Source organism: Prinia subflava, chromosome 2, assembly GCF_021018805.1.
Source record: "Prinia subflava isolate CZ2003 ecotype Zambia chromosome 2, Cam_Psub_1.2, whole genome shotgun sequence".
NCBI lineage: Eukaryota > Metazoa > Chordata > Aves > Passeriformes > Cisticolidae > Prinia > Prinia subflava.
Window position 1 is genome coordinate 113,773,401 of NC_086248.1, and position 17,334 is coordinate 113,790,734.

Genomic DNA, 17,334 nt, shown 5'->3' on the forward strand with positions numbered 1-17,334 from the left:
CGCCCGGCCCCGCCCCCGCCGCGTGAGGCCCCGCCCCCCGCGCGCCCCGTGAGGCCCCGTCCTCGCGCGCGCCGCATCGCGGCCGCCTCAGCCCTGCCCGTCCCCAGCCCTGCGGCCGCCCCCGGCCCCGCAGCTCCGTGCCCGCACCCCGCTCCGCACCCCGCCCTCGCCCGCCTCGCAGCTCCATACCCGCACCCAGCCTTCGCCCGCCCCGCAGCTCCGTGCCCCCGAGCTCCGCTCCTCCCGGCAGGCACGCCCAGCCCCCGGTCGCCCCGCGCATCCCGTCACCCGCGTCCCTCCGCCCGCCCGGCCCAGGAACAGGAGCCTGGACCCGCACCCATCGCCGTGGCCCTCTGCCGGTCCCGCACCCTGGAATGCCGAACGACCCCGCTGCTCCCCAGCTCCCACCGCTGCCAGGACAGCCCCGGGGGTGCCGCCAGTTTCCTGTCCCTGGGGACTCGACAGCCCAGGAGCCGCTGGCCCAAGGAAACACCACAGGCCGTGGGGTTTGCATGTTTTAATGATGGCTTAGGGCAGATGTGGACAGATGTGAGCTCCCCGAGAGGCGGGAGCCCAGGCGTTCGCCAGCCCCACATGCACATGCTGGCGTGAGAGCAGCCGGGCACACGATGGCACAGCCCCGACCCCGGGGACTGCCCAGGGCGGCCGCGGCTGACACTGCCATGGAGCACGGGTATGGACGGCACAGCGCTGCCCTCCTGCGAGAGCTGCTTGTGGAGAACACGAAATGCTGGGAGCAGGGACATGCAAGCAGTCCTGAAGGGCGCTGGTCACAGTCACCGGGGTGAAATCGGCGTTTGAGCCTTCCTCAGACCCCTCCGGCGCTCTCTGTGGACTGTGGGCAGCCCCCAGATTTCAGCAGAAGCACAACATGACCAACTCGTATGGAACAAGCCACATGGGAGTTACCTGAAACCCAGAGTCCAGGGGGACCAGACCCTGCTGGACAACGCAGCCGGAACACCTGGGCCAGAAATTCTTCATGGATGACATGGAGGGATACAACTAAGACTAGAGACATTCTGCAATATGGTAGGTATCCTCTGGAAACCCAGCAATATCCTGGGTGAAAGCTCAGGAAAGAGAGTAAGACCTTTTCTATTGACCTTTTAGCTGAAATAAACTAGAAAACATTTATTGTTGTATATTCCTAAAAAAAGAAACGAACACAAGTCTCACAGGGGTTCGTGAGCATCACCTGCAAGGTGCACCCATGGCTGCAGTGCCCAGGCCTCGGCCACACACACACATCCTCTACTCCACCTCTTGGGCAAAACTTCAGGCACTGTGCTCTCTGTCCTTGATCATTTACCTTCTGTGCTTTACTTTGGGGGGCACTTCGAGAGGAGGTGGAAAATACACGTTTTACTCCAGAGGATGTTGCAAATTCCTGAAAAACTCAGCAGAGAGAGGATTCAAGTGTCCCTGAAACACTACCTCCCCCAAGCCCAGCTGGAAAGGCAGGGTATGAATAGCTGCATCGTCTGCAGTTGTGGTTCTACCACCCCACATAATCTAAATTTCCCTTTTGAGGAGAAGGATGGGTCTAGCACCCCAGAAAATGAGCATTTCTTGGTTCATCATGATGAGGAAAACTTTCTGTTCTCGTCTGCCCTAGAGTTTATGAGAGCTCAGCTGTCACCTCAGGCACATCCTGGATGACAGCAATTGCTGGGAGGTCTTCCCACTGCTGGGCAAAAAACGTGCAGTTTTTAAGCTCAGCTAAGCTCACATGAAAATGTCAATGGAGATGTGGTGAACTTTGCAAGCAACCCTTAACAGCCTACAGTTTACCTTCGTGAGTTACCACCACACCTCACCTAGACTGCAGGGAAATTCTGACACCTCTATGCTGTCATAAGGCAGGAAACCCCAACCAATCCTTCCCCCACATCCTTCTCCCTGCTTATCACCCAGCCCCCTTCCCATCACGACTGTCTGCTGCGTGAAGAACTCTGAAATCTCCATCTCAAGCAGAGATGAATACACCAAAATGCTAGGTTCTTCTGAGGAAGGCAGAAATTCCACTGCTTGATTCACTTCCCATGACACAGAGGCAGCTTGTAACCTCCACAGTCTCTTCTTGTTTTGTTTGTGATTTGGAACAGGAAGCAGTTTCTCTCCAGGACCATCTCTCCCTGCCAGAGGGATGTGCTGGGCTCACACTGCAAATTCAGATACACTTCACAAGGTGGGAAACGTGACAGGGACTTAGGTTATACTCGAAGCAGCTCTGGAATTCAGACATCTCAAGGAATTTAACCTCTCCTTCCCCCCAAAGCACCTGACTTCCCAGATGTGTGAGAAACAGGAATCTCTCTCCTGGTCTACAAAACCTCACCCACCTTCCCTCTAGCTAAGATCAAGTTGCGGACTGTGATCAGGGCCTAAGATTGCAGTATTCGTCAAAAGGAGGAGAATAAAACTGGCTGGATCAAATGGGATTTGGGAGAAAGGTTTCAGGTTCAAGCCTCAATTAAATCATGAAGGTGAAATCTGAGAGAAGAGGCTAAATTCACTGCAGTGCCTCTGAAGAAACTGGGATCAGATTTCTGCTACTTGAAACACTCAGCACAGAAGTGAAGCTAGAAATCCCACAGCCTGCTGGTGAGCTCTGAGTAGGTCTCTCTACCTCTTTTAAGCAGAATCCAACTGCCTCAGACTGGGACAGACACTGATTCAAATCTCAACAGGAGAAGGGACAGCTATAAATAAAGAAAATCGCCTTCCTTGCCTGGGTTGATTCACCACCTGCAGTTCAGCACCCTTTCGCCAGCCATTGCCTGGGTGTTCAGCCAACCAGCCTGGAAAATGACCTAAGGAAAACTGACCTCTTGGTGTTCCTGGTTTGAGGCACCAGGAGAGCTTGCTCCTTTCTATGTAACAGCAGGAACAAAGGAAAGGAGTCACCTATTTGGAGCCGAGCTAAGGCACTAATGATGCAGTAGGTGAGGAAAGAATAAACACAGCGAGAGGAGGACAACTCCAACTCCATCGTTCTCTTCACTCAATTCCCTTAGAAACCCCAATGTTATCTCTATAGAAAAGGAGGAGCTAATACAGCATTACAGTATCCCTGCTGGGGTTTCATTTTAAGGTGGTTTTGTTGTACTCCCAGAGAGATTTGTTTCAGGTATCAAAGTCACAGCAGCTGTTTCTAAAGTGGGTTTTGGTGAATGCAGGCAGAGTTATCTGAGCAGCTCTGGCTCATCACAGCTCTGTGAGGATGCCTGTTTTGTTGTTTTTCCCTGTGGTCTCCCAGAAAATATGAAGCCTGTCTCTATGACTTTTTGGCATGTTACTGAGATAAGCCACCGAACTGTGCTGACCCGAGGGGCGCAGTCTCTCCCCGTTCACAGCAGTGGCAGCTGTGTTGCCATCACAGCTTGATGAAGATCGACGATGACTGGTTCATCTTCTGCCCAGTGTCGCTGAGGGGGAAAACGCTGGAGATGGCTACATCCACAATTCCTTGGCAGAGCTCTGCATACAGCTTCCTAAGAGATGGGAGAGAGAGAATCAGATACCCAGGCAGGACAAACCAGCAGAACCCTGGCCAATTTTTATGCAGAAATGCGTTTTCCCAGCAAGATCTACAAGATCCTATTCCCATTTCAAGGAGTTTCAGGGTGGCAAACAGCAGGAGAGCAGTATCTCTTCTGCTTCCTCCGTGTTTACACCAACAAATACCTTCTTTTTCCATGGTGGTAATTCCCAATATTGCTCCCTTTCACAAAACCCATTATCTCTTTCACAAGACCTCCCACAAAACCCATTATTATCTATGTTTACAGTCAGATCAGGCTTCAGGGGTTCCAGACCCTCAGCCCCCAGATCTGAGCCTCCACAAGTTGCAAAGGGGCAGAAAACATCTCAGGGCTCCCTGTACCAGCCTTCCAACCCAGGGGGTTGGGATTTACCCCGTTCACACAGGAATGTGCCCCAGAGGGGCTGCTCTGGTGCATTCCTGGTGTGATGCAATGCTGTGCTGGGGTGCAGCTGCACACATCAGCCTGTGACCGGGCACAGGCGCTTCACAGGACCCTCAGACGTGTGGGCAGTGCTTCACCATGGCCCAGCTCACGGTGCAGCAGGGTTAGGGAGGAGAGAGACAAGGTGTCTGAGAGGAGTTAACAACTTCATTTTCTGCTGGGGGAAATGCATGTGTAGCTCCCTGAATGTGCTGGCATCCGGGACATATTTAGTACCAAAGCTGTTTTTCCCAGGATTAACAATGTCTTTTACTCCATGCCACTGGGGCTATGTGACAGTAAGATGTTTCTTCAGCTCCTGGGAATGTTATTGCTTACAGCAGCCAATTTTTTTCCTCTTTGAATGAGAGCTGTGTGATATGACTGCTATAAAAAAGAATAACCCTGAACAGGAGAAGTCACAAATAACCAAAACCTACCTCACCTGCTTTCAATTTTCCAGGTGCCCAACAAAGCCCTTGTTCTTCCAGGAGGCACAAAACAAACAGGGCACTGCTGCAATCCAAACCCACCCAGCAACAGCCAAATTCTACCCTACAGCAAGACAAGGAGGTGCATGCCAGTAACGTGATGCACATTGTGAACAGGGCATCCTGGACACAGACAGCTCCTCGAGCTCCAGCCCTGAAAAGCCCGCTGAACAGGCTGTCTGGTAGGTTTGACCTGCACTTTTTGTCTACTGTTAGTGATGATCTAACCTAATTTAATCAGCATCTAATCTGATCAAATTCTAATGCAGTGATGTACAGCCTGTTCTGCTTTGCTGGGTTTTTTGTTGTTGTTGGTTTTTTTTAATGTGATACAGATGCTCACTTAGCAAAAAATTCTGTTCTCCTGCAGCTGTCTCAGTCATGTAATACAGCACCTCCTGCTGTGCCTACACAGAGATATTCATGGCCAGGGCTGTTTGGCCATGAGGCTGCTGGAAGAAGCTATAATCCAATCTCTGTGATACCATAAGGGTTAATTCAATTTTTACTGTGCCTGTAAACTCTCAGCAGAGAAGCAAGGCATGCAAAATCAGCTGTCCCAGCAAGGATGGCTGGAAGGTAAGAAGACATCTGGCTCAGGAATGCAGGCACAGCCAAAACAAGGACTTAATCTGGGAAGCTGGGGACGGGTTTTTGGTAATGGGCAACTTGTAACATGCATGTAGTGACTGTATATAGGCAAGACACTTGTAAAATCACATGGGCACGTAAGGTCAGGAATTATCCCCCATGTGACCTGAATAAATGATGCCCTTCTTAACACTAAATTGGTGATAAGAACTTGGTAACAGAGATTTGGCAACATCTGCAGCATCCGCAGTGTGCTCTGTGGCCCTGCTGCCTGCAAATTTAGTCACTCACTTCCAGCTGCTGCCCCTGGTGCTACTCATTTAATGTGTTCATGCAAAGAGCAGCCACCAGCAGAGAGACCGAGAAACAATCTGACTCCCAAAGCCTTAAACCTGCAAATCTTCAACCCAGGAGTAATAAAAATGACCCAAGTTATATTTGAGCCCATTTTCTCAAAAACCCAGGTTGGTGCCCCATCCCACGTGGGAAAGAAGGTGGGGGATATCAAACGGAGAGACAAGAGCAATGAACCCAAACTGACTGGCACTTAGAGCAGTGTCCAGTCAGCCTGAAAGGCTCCCTTGCCATTCACTTTCTTCGACCTTTTTCACTTGGAGCTGGGCCATAAGCCATGTTTTGGGTGAGGCACGTGAATGGTGGCACCACAGGGGTATTACAGAAACTGATGGACTCACTGGGCACACGCTGGGGCCCCGTTGACCTCTATTAGCCAGACCTTCAGCTCCTCATCCACCATGAAGTCAAAGCCAAAGAGCTGGAAGCTCTGGTAGTGAAGATGCTTCGTGCTGATTGCAGGCTCTATACACATAAGGCAGCTTCTGTGAAGGGAAAAACACAAACTCGAGGTTGAGGCTGCTGTGGACACGTGCACTGCACTGTTGAGTGAGGGGGGTTGCCCTGGAACTGCCCCCCACAAGTTATGTCCAACACGTGCCTTGGGAACCTGCTCCCTGCACGGGAGATCCCGTGACCATGGAAATCCACGGGGGGACACCCCTGAGTTAACTCACACAGAGCTGGAGAGCAGCATCCTCCCCACACTGGGTCAGGCAGGCTGAAAAACGTGATGTGCAGTGCCACAGAGGTGCAGCAGGTCCCCGGGGAACTGCCACTGCATGCTCATTTGCCTTCAGGTCCCTCAAAGATTATGCCACGCCTTTTCAGTGCAACTAACAGCAATGGGGTGCTGGCAGAGCAAATTCCTTCATGAAGGACTGCTTTGTCAAGGCCTGCATTCCCTGCAGCACCGAGCTCTCTCCAGGCACTTTCCTTGCCCAGGAAGGAACTGGCTCTTGTGGATTGAGTAAGATGACCTAGGCAAAAGCCCTGTGCTGCTGCTGGCTGATGGTGGGGGAAGCATCCAGAGTCTGCACACTTGAGTCCAGCTTTACTTCCCCTCTATCATCTCTGTGCCTCTTTTAATCTCACCTCTCCCAGCCCTGCCTTGTGACCTGCTGTCTTCCCTTTTCACTCTGTCCTTCTCCAGCCACAGCTGGCAGAACGCAGACACATGGACACATACCAGTGAATGAACAGCACCCATGGAGGTGCCTCTCCACTGAGCAGTGACATGGCGGCATTCATGGCCTTATCTGAAATCAGTGCAATTGAAACCCTTCCCTTCTTGCTGTCTGCTTCCCCAGCTGTGTCCATACACGCCCCCTGTCCCTGAAGGGTTGTGCTCTCCCAGGCAGCTGGCTACCTTATTATGTGTTTGATTTGCAGTAGGATGCTGTCCTCGAGCGTTGTGTTCAGGGCATCCATCAGATACTGGTTGAACTCCTCGAAGAACATTTCATTCCCCTCCTCATAGCGCCCGTAGTTTTTGGAATACTCCTTCTGAATGCAGTGATTGGTCAAGTGGCAGGTTTTGTCCTGGAAGTTAGCACTGTTGTACGGTTCGGAAGAGGTCCGCAGGACACCCTCTCTGTAGAGGTAGATATTATATTGATGATCCACGAGAACCCAGCTCCTGGGGGACAGGAGAACAAACTCTGGTCTCAGTGGCTCAGAAGGAAACAGCATGAAAAAGAAAACTGGTGTTACAAAGGCAGAAAAGGTTACCTGATGTCAAACTTGCGATGCCCTGGCTCTAAAAGTAGAGGATTCTCCAGGTATTTCTGAATCACGTGCACTTGTCCCTGCTCATCGATGAAGTCCAGGAGCTCTGCAGCCTCTGAGGAAATCAGGATCCCTTCCCCTGGCACAGAAAGTTGAAGACAAAATTAGGTTTCTTTATCCCAGACTCCAGACTCTTTCCCTGTCTGGCTTCTCTGGCTGCCAGAGGCAGTCACACGTGCACGCTTGTGCAGCGTTGCCCTGCTTGCTGAGCTCATTTAAGTCATTATTAAAGTCATTGCTGAATAAGGAAAAGTACTATTTTAAATTGTTCATCCATGTACTCAGTGTTCCTGCTGTGGAAGCTCCTCGTTAAAGAAATGAACTGTGCAGTTTAAACACTCCCACATTCTGGCTGAAGCTGTCACTGTTCATTTCTTGCAAGAGTCCAAATAGGGAACTTCTGTTACAGAGCACTCAAGAGAGACCATTTTCCTTCTGGGAGTTCATAAAGGAATGGCATGGTGCCGTGAGGGATAAGCCAGCTCAGGTAAAGTTATCAAACACTCCTCTGGCACTATGCCCGCTCTCGAGGCATTAGTTAACTTTCTGGACTAAACCTCATGAGTCTTAATTTTGTGCTGAGTGTTTCTGAGGAAATACTGTGCAAAAAACTCCACTCTTCAAGGAGGTATTGAAGGGGTTACAGAGGTTTGGAGCACAGGCAGGGTTGGACATCCAACGACAAACGCTCCTAGCTGTGATTTCTGAAGGTCGCTGTCAGCACAGCCCTGCAGGTACTCCCACTGCTCCATCCTCTGCTCAGCTTTCCAGCCCTACTGACCTCCCGTTCACCCCAGCACCCTCACTGAAAGGAGGCCTGTCACCAAAGCATCTTTCTTACTCATGGCTTATGCAGGGGGCAAGATTTCCTAGTCTGGTGATCACAGCAGAGCCAGGCAGAACCTTGCAGTGGCACAGCTTCGGGCTGTGCACTGGGGGAAGGAGGGGAACCACATCCCTGAGGCAGCCAAGCCCCTGCAGGGGGGATCAGCAGGCACCTGTTCCACACTGGACAGATGGCAGCCCAAGGGAGGGCAGTGTGACTGCACCCGGGCAGCAAAGCAGCTTATGTGGGGCAGCTGTCCCTGCGCTCAGAGAAAACACCAGAACCTCCAGCCACAGCTGCAAACCCTCAAAACCTTGGAGTCTGGGCATCCTAAACCTTGAATTTTCCTGTTGCTGATGGATGATCAAGCTTCTGTTAGACCTGTGTCAAGACAGGGGCTGTGCCTGAGCTCTATCTTTCTTGGTAATTAGCATGAACAAGCTTTCTTCTTCAGCAGAAGTAACCCCCAGATGTACAAGACTTCCCTCTAGAAGATTACTGTGAGACTCTGCTTTCCACTTTAATTTGTAGCAGCACAGTGATGAATACAGAAGGCTACTCTGCTTTAGTGCAGAAAAGATGGGATCACACCTGCATGAAGTAGCTGAACCTACTCAGCCTGCAGCAGACCACAGCAATTGCCTTTTCAAATGCCCAGATGGAATTTCTTTGCCAGTTTACCACACAGAAACACATTTTCACACTGGGGTAACAAAAGGACTCATCTCGCCTTTTTTCCTGATGAAAATAAGGATACTCTTCCAACGCTTCTTGGTGACACATCCAAGAGAGCAGAGCAGAGAGGGAAGCCAGCGTGAAGGACAGTTTTATCATGCAGCCTCCCTGCAGCCAGCTCTGGCTTTCATCTCCTCTTTTTGCAAGGCTGCATCTAAAGTGACTCTGCAAATATGAGTAATACATGTGGGCCTGCTCTCTCAGAAAAGACCAGGGCCTTCCTCAGGCTGGGCTCTGCTGCACACACGGCAAGGTGAGTTTTTAAAGGCAGCCATTCTAATAATGTGCCTGTGATAGCACCATAACTGACAGAGAGCACAGTTATCGAAGCACTGCATTTACAGCTGTGTCCACCTATCTCATAGCTCGTTACCTCTGCAGAGCGAGTGATGGAATGACCCTGCAACAAGGAAGGACACATTATCTCTTGGCTATCTATTGTCTTATTCAGATTAAACGGACAGACAGACACTGCACTGCTTGTCTTTGCTCTGGTACCATCCCCCGAGGCTCGGGTGCAATTTCAGTGTACCGAGCTCGTGGCTGCTCAGCTGGTCTCAGTGTGACCATGGCCAGGCCATTGGCACCAGGCACGAGAGTCTGGGTGTAAGACAAGCAGGATTTCCACCCAGAAGGCAAGCTAAGCTGCAGCATGAGGAGCTGGGCTCCTTGCCCTTGAGGGCTGCAGTCCTGCCTGCTGACCGTTTCCCCGTATCCTGTTCTGCTCCCTCTAACCTGCTCTCCATACTCCCCTCAACTGCTGGTCCCTGCCACCTTGTCCCCACAGCCCCTCCCCACATTCTGAGGTGCACGTGCAGGGAGCGGAGGCCCTTTCAGTGCCGTGCCTGTCCTACAGATCACGAGCAGGGTGAGGAATAGCGAGGAACAGCCCCCGGTGAGGAGAAGGAACCTTTGGCTCCGGCCGAGGACTTGGCGATCCACACGTTGCCCTCGTGGCCCTCCCGCCGCCGGCTGTAGGCTGCCAGGAACACCTCCCGCTCGTCCGTCCGCGAGTTGTTGATGAGGTGGCGGATCCCGTTCTGTGCCGGAGCCACCGGCGTCTTCAGGTTGGTCGGGTAGATCACGTAGGACTCAGGGAACCACGTGCACGACTCCGAGAGCTCAGGGCTCGTCTTGATTAGCCTGGGTGACAGAGACAGGCTGTCAGTCTCCAGAGTGTCCCCACCTGCACGGGGATCATTTCACAAGGAAAAACATCATTAACTGGGCTCCTTTGCGTGATGATGAATGGCAGCTTATGGATAGTCTGTGCTAAATTATCCATTTTCCTTAGATCCTTGAAATTAGGGTTTTCCTAAAGATATTATGGCAACCCCAGCCCACAGCAAAGCACTACTCTTTGACCCAGAACCTGCATACTCTCATTTAACATTTTACTGGCACCGTGGATATCACGTAACTAACAGCTAGGAAGTTTCCACCTAACTAAAGCCTGTGGTGCACTCCCTGCACAAGGGAACTGAGGAGGCATTTTTGCTGACACAGCTGAGGGCAGGAAGGATGCTGTGACCACTGGAAAAAGGGAAGCCAGAGCAGTAATGCACTCTGTGCTGGTGCTCTTGATCCCACTCCCACTGAGATCAGACCAGCTGTCCCAGCTGCGTACAAAGACCACTGGGAAGCCACAGAAAGCAAGGGCACAGTTACATGTTGCACATCCCAAGGTGTCTGGATCCCTCAGGCATGAGGGATAATGTCTGGAGACAGCAGCCAATTCCCGTTAGCAAAGCTCAGCCCTGTTTTCTTTCAAAGTCAAGGGAGCTGCCTGCCTTTCCAAATCCCTGTGCTTTACTTAAGGCCAAAAGGAGAGCTCCGGAGGTGCTGCCTCTCTCCGTGCATTTGTGCCTCTCTGTAGAGATGGCAGTGACCAGTGGCACGTTGGGAGCCCTGGGGAATGTCATTTGATGTCCTGTGGGTTCCTAAGTGGCTTGATGATGCATGGTTGACCCTACAGTTAAAAAGGTGAGCCAAGCTGCAAGATATAAAAACAGGTGTGCAAGTGCTTTCAGCACACTAGGTAACAGGCTAAAGAGAAATCCATCTGAGGAGGGCGTAAGTGCTTCTTTAAAAACCCTCTGCCACTTTCTGACAATCACCATCACCGCTGCCAGGAAAGTAACTGGGAGGAGGCTCTTTGCAGAGGAAGGAGAGGCCTCGGACCAGCACACGCAGCCTGCAGGACTGCATCAGAGAGACAGCACAGACTGTAATGGGCAATCAGACTGCTGAAGGAGACCAAGAGCTCTGACACAAAGATACTCCAGTGGGAGCAGAGTTTGCACAGGCACGAGGGTTATCTACAATGAAAGTTCATCCACATTTCCCCAGGGGACCCTGCCACGGCAGGTCATGCAGAAATAACTCCCAGAGCTCTTCCTGGAGATGTCTCCAAGCATTTGTTTGACCAACAAATCTGATTAGCAAAAGGCACATTAGTGTCTCTTCTCTGTACGAAGCAGAGAATAAAAGGAGAAGGTTTTAATTAAATGTCTACAAGGAAAAAGAGCAGATATGTTTGAGATTCTTTTTCCTTTTGATTTGGCTCTAATGTGATTCAATGGTTTCACTCTATGGTTTCAAGTAGATACAACTCAGTGGAAATGGCATTTCCCCCTGAGGTTACAGAGAGGCCTTTGTGCACACAAACAGCTCTAGAGACAGCCTGGGAGTCTGAAGACAGCACATGCTGGACACTCCCAGGGCAGCTGTTCTGGGAAATACCCTCCAAACAGGTTCAACACCCAGCAAGGGTTAGAAGAGACGCTTCTGCCAAGCCCATCTAACATTTCAGTGACTTTCTTACTTCACCAGGGATGCTTTGCGGCACAGCTTGTCTGCTCCCCTGTAGTAATTCACCAGCTGCACAAGTCCAGGTTCGTGGCCTAAGAAGGGGAAAGAGAGGTCAGACACACTCCTCAAGGAATAAAGGCAAAACAGCTGCTGGGTGCAAAGGGCCTGTGCAGCAGGGGGAAAAATGGAGGCTGTTTCCTTGTCCTGCATTACAGAAACAGGCTGTGAACTGGTACTGGTTCCTGTGGTTCCTTTCATTTAGTTACAAAAAAACCATGCAGCTACCCACTTGTTCTCAATCTGACACATCCATTTTGCAAAAGGAAGCATTTTTTTCCTAATTCACACTGGGAACTGGCAGCACTCCTCAAAAGTGTTCTCCATCTGCTGGTGTAAGTTTTTAAGAACCAAGATTCCAGTTACTCCTAAATACAGGTGGACATGCAGGGAAACACCCCATGACACAAAGATCACAGCTTAGCAAAGGGCCTTTTTTCTTTGTCACATTCAACAGGATTCCCTCTTGGGCCTGATAGCACAAAAAACTGGGAAACATTGAAAAATTTGGAGTCTTGCTTCTTTCTAGCTATTTGCAACAAGACCTGTTGGATACCTGGGGTGACAAGGAACCTCTGGGAGTCTCTTGTTCAAAGTCTGAGTATCTCTGAAGATGGATACTGACTTCTCTAAGTCCTTGTGCCAGTGCTTGGCCAACCTGTGTCCCCTCCTATAGTAACTCCAGGATGTTTAAGCCTTTCTTGCACTGGGAAGTCCCAAACTGGCCCCAGTATCCAGGTCTGGCCTCAGCAGTGACAAAGAGAGTGCTGAAGAGATGGGTGCCTCCTTACCAACACCGGGCTCCACCCCACAGCCTGCCTGCCTTCACCTTTCCACTACAGAAACGCCTGTGCTCAGCTGGAAGCTCTCTGGGAGGCACCAGAACCCTGACAAAGGATTCAGAGTTTTACTTCTCCTCCTTGGTGTTTGCCTGGGGAAAAAAGGCCTGGAGCAAACATTACCTTAAACACCAGGCAGCTGCAAGATCACAGAGAGTGAATATCTATTTTCAGCCTGAAAGTCACTTCCCTGACCTGGGTCACTTTTATTCACAAACCTTTAAATACAAGACAGCTGAAAACCATCCTGCAGAAAAGATCTGTAACGTCAGGCACTTCAGTGTGCAGCCAGCACAGGGTTTTTTTACTGAAAAGAAAACAATGAAACCCCCCAAAATGTCTTGTTTCCAGTTTATCCTCACTGGGCTCCTGAGCATTGCCATGGAGCACCGTAGAGGTGGGTGGCCAGCAAAGAGGGACCTCAAGGCAGGAGAGGAAACTTCTGGGGCATGTTGCGAGGTCTGCAGCATGCATTTAGTGGGATTAAAAAGCTGCCAAGGCGCTGACCAAAGTGGCAATCCTCTCCTGGCCAGCAGGGCACAGAGCCCAGCATCCCCTCTGCAGCTTCTTCCTCCTTCCCGTGCCCTCAGCACACACTGCTTTTCTGCTAGGTGCAGACACAGCTTAAGGGCACAATCCCCCGGGAACCAGGTTACCAGTGAGAGCTACAGAGGTCCCTGCAGCTGGGCAGAAGCAGTGGTGCATGCTGACAGTCCCCACTTCTCTCCGTGATCCAGCTTAGGCCCTGAGCAATGCAAATCCCTACAGCTCCCCGAATTCATGTCTGCTTCCAGCGAGTAGAGCCCTCAGGAAAACCAAGCCAGCTTTGATGCAACAGTTGCTCAGGAAGATGAACCAAAGAAGATAGAGCTTTTTGGAAAACGCACCAAAATAACCATGTTATTTTTGGTCTGATTCTACTGATTTCAGGCAACCAGTTCCTGCTATAGGAGGATGGTTTAAAGAAGCCAGTGCCAAAGCATGGCCCTCTCCACAGGTTATAGACATGTCTTGGCTGTGAGAAATGGGTTGAATTTTCGGGCATTCCATGGCAACACATGCTGAAGGGCTCAGGGAAGCCCTTCCATCACCCCAGGACACTTTTGGAGGACGGCAGGGGTTAGTTAGAGATGGCCACAAGCCCAACATAGCTGGATGTGGCGTGGATGCTCAGTCTCATCAAAGAATTGCACTCATTCTGCAATGAGGCCTGATGCTCACAGGCCCTCCACGCTGGGCAAGTCAGAGCACAGGTCTGCCTGCTGTGCCTGCTGCCAGAACCAGAGCTGCTGGAGTGAGAGGGCTCTGCCTGCTCTGATGTTTCTGCAGCCAGAGGCAGTGCTCCAAAATCACCCCAGAAAGAAAGAACCCAGGGCCAAGATGACAGTGCATCCCCACTGCCTGCCACGCCCTGCAACGCTGCCAGTGCCTGGCTTGGCTCTCGCTGCCTGTGGGCACTCTCCCTCCCTGCTCCTGGGCTCTGCACCACCCTGCGGGGCAGAGGGCCAGGGCGGCTGTGCCTGGGACAGGGGCACGCACGGCAGGCAGGGGACAAGCTCCCACAGCCCTGCGTGCTGGCAGGGTGACAGGGGGTCAGGCAGCAGCGGAGAACGTGGTGGGGCAGGGGCTGTGGGGGCTCCCCACACACACAGGGCCTCAGGAGCTGCCCACACCCTGCTCGGCGCCATCCCCCTCAGCGAGCCCTGCAGAGGCACACCCACCGCGGCCTCACCGCTGCCGCCAAGGTCCGAACGTGCCCGGCTTACACCTGCCCTGCCCCGGTGCCAAACAGCAGAAACAGCCCCGTAACACCGCAGCCAGCACCGCGGGGCCCTGCCCGGCACCCGCCGCCCCACAGAGGCACTGCCCGCCCGAAGCCCCGCAGCGGCGCCGGCAGCCCCAAGGGCACCGCTGCGGGGCACGGAGGGCAGCCCGGGGGCAGCCCGGGGGGAGCCGGCATCCCGAGGTCTGCCACATGTCACAGGGGGGTGACCCCGGTGTCCCCCCCGCCTCACCACAGCACAGGCCACAGGCTGGGCGCGGCTGTTTTGGGGAGCGCCGGCGGAACCCGGGAGCTCGGCCAGGGGATCCTTCGAGCCCCGGCTGGCGGCCGCGGGGCCCGCAGAGAGCCCTGCCGGGGCCGCCTGCCCAGAGACCCCGCGGTGCCCGAGCTTTGTTCGGGCGCCGGAGGCCGGCGAGCCGCGGGGACAGACGGGCAGGGAGCCGCGGGGACAGACGGACAGAGAGCCGCGGGGACAGACGGACAGAGAGCCGCGGGGACAGACGGACAGAGAGCCGCGGGGACAGACGGACAGAGAGCCGCGGGGACAGACGGACAGAGAGCCGCGGGGACAGACGGGCAGAGAGCCGCGGGGACAGACGGGCAGGGAGCCGCGGGGACAGACGGGCAGGGAGCCGCGGGGACAGACGGGCAGGGAGCCGCGGGGACAGACGGGCAGGGAGCCGCGGGGACAGACGGACAGAGAGCCGCGGGGACAGACGGACAGAGAGCCGCGGGGACAGCGACAACGACAGGGCGGGGAGCGGGGCCGGCGGGCACCGCCTCCCGAACCGCGGGGTTTGCCCGTGGCCGCAGCGGTGGCGGGGGCTGCGGGGACGCTGCCCTGCGGCGGGGGACACCGGGGAGGGGAGGGCACAGCCACGGACCGAGGGGGAGGCGCCTTACCCAGCCTGCCGAAGGGGAGCCGGTTCCTCTCGCCCAGCATCAGGTTGAAGCGGGGGTTGTCCCTGCGGAGGCGCCGCCACTGCCCGCTGGCCAGCAGCAGCCGGCTCACCTCGGCGTACACGCTGCTGCCCTCGTCCCGCACCACGAAGGTGTACATGGCGGCGGGCGGGGAAGGCGCTCCCCGCCCTAGCCCCGGCGGCTCATCGGGCCCCGCCGCAGCCCAGCAGGGCCCCGCGCCGCCGCCGCCGCCCGGCGCGGCTCCGCATGGCCGGGGCCGCCGCCCCGCGCAGCGCCCGAGAGCCTGCCCGGGCGGGGACTGACCCGGAACCAGAACCCCTCCCGAGCCGAGAGCCTGAGCCCGGCGCCGTCGGCTCCGCCCCGCCCCGCCGCACTGGGCTGCCGCCGGGGCGGGGCGTGCGGCCGCGGGGCCGGGCCAGCCGCTCCCGGTGCGACACCGCCCGGGTCTGGCACTGCCCGGGTCTGTCACCGCCCGGGTCTGTCCCTGCCCGGGTCTGTCACCGGCCAGGACCTGTCACCGGCCCCGCCGCTCCCGGTGCGACACTGGCCGGGACCTGGCACTGCCCGGCTCTGTCACCGGCCGTGACCTGGCACTGCCCCGGTGCGACCCCGGGCCGGGTGTCCCCTGTCACCCAGCACAGGCTTGGTGGCTGCAGGCACCGCTCCCCTGCGGTGCTCGGGGATTCTCCCCCTCCCTCCCTTCTGGGGACACCCAGCCCTGGGTGTCGGTGCTGTGCACAGCAGTCCCGAGGCTGCAGCCCAGCTCTGAGCCTGTAGATCGCCTCCTTCCTAAGCTATTTGACTCTTCAAATCACTTGTCTTCTCCTACATTACTACCTCATTTGGTCTTTCTGGTTATGGAAAGGTCTATTTGTAACCATCACTTCTGTCTTCCTCACAAACAAACCTGCAGCAGACCAAAGATAACTCAGAAATTCAAAACCTAAAGGTCAGATTTCCTCCCCACCACAAATAAGGTTTGTCTTAACAAACCTATCAATAATGAAAATTCTGAGGTTTTGAGTTGGTGTATGTCCTGTTTTTCCTACAGACACTGTATGAGTAATGACATCAGCATTAGAGTATCTCATTGAGATACTCTATGTTGCTATACATCATTATATATTTCCAAGAAATAAGGAACGTTTTCCTGAAGGAAACATATATTGGTCATCACCTGCACATTGCCTTTTCTTTTTTTTTTTTTTTTTTGACAGCACAAAGTAAGGTGTTAAGTGATTCATGGAGGGAAAAAATTAATTTTAAAAATAGCTGCTGTTATAGCAGCTAAAAAAAAATCTCCAGGCAGCTTATTCCTACTAGGAGGTGCTCTTGGACCTGGGATTGGATGTGTCTCTGCATCTGTTTTTAGATGCCTCCTCAGTGTGTAGTGTTTAGCTGACAACACCTCACAGCCCAGAGAATCACAGAGCACCTGGGACTCAGATCCTGAAGCCATTCCCTCTTCCCAGTTTGGGTACATGCTGTGTAACAGGGTTCCAAATTTATAGGTAATTCCAACTGACAGATAATTTGGGGGCTCATCTCTGTTGCACAGTTAAGTGCAAGAGGCAAAGTATTCCATCAAGTTAAGATCAATGTGTTAGGCAATAAGCAGAATGAAGTCCAGTGATGAACTACTCAATAGTCCATGCAAAATTTCCTGTTGCAAGGTGGATTTTACATTTTGTGTTTGGGTTGGGTGGTTTGTTTTTCCCCTTATAACTTAAGGTACAATTCTTGCATACACACTAGATATAAATGCAAGAGTTTTTTCCTTCTTCGTGTGTGTAGGGACAATGCTTGCAGTTAACCCATTCTCAATGGGATTCCTGCTTTTTGCCGGCTTTGAGCCTCAGTGTGAAAACTGTCCAGACCTTTTCTAAATACAAGAAATATTTATAGCTACAGTTTATGGTTTAAAAACCATAAATTACCACTCAGTTGGATTTATCAGAGCTTCTTTGGGTCTGCATGATTCACACTCAGTATTTTCCTTGCTGCATTGTTTCTTGAGGTGTATAAACCAGTGGACTGTGATTTCTGGAAGGCCCTGCATGGATATGAAAGGTCCAAGTCCAACAAGGCCAAAGACTGGAGGAGCCCAGCACAAGGTGCCTTTATTTGCCCGCTCTGTCAGCCTCTG

General features: G+C 53.2%; 1 protein-coding gene across 2 annotated transcripts; it reads right to left on the bottom strand.

The window, feature by feature from the left end:
• Positions 1-502: 502 nt before the first annotated feature.
• Positions 503-15,541, bottom strand: TTL (tubulin tyrosine ligase). Of its 2 annotated transcripts, none has more exons than XM_063391743.1 (7): positions 15,171-15,541; positions 11,602-11,680; positions 9,688-9,920; positions 7,160-7,295; positions 6,798-7,022; positions 5,770-5,913; positions 503-3,518 (listed from the first exon to the last, which is right to left on the bottom strand). In XM_063391743.1, the coding sequence occupies exons 1-7, from the start codon at positions 15,325-15,327 to the stop codon at positions 3,401-3,403; spliced, it is 1,092 nt and encodes a 363-aa protein (XP_063247813.1). In that variant the 5' UTR covers positions 15,328-15,541; the 3' UTR covers positions 503-3,400. The 2 variants fall into 2 exon arrangements, with proteins under 2 accessions (XP_063247813.1, XP_063247812.1); XM_063391742.1 differs by having other exon boundaries at positions 6,798-7,067; positions 15,171-15,540.
• Positions 15,542-17,334: the final 1,793 nt, after the last annotated feature.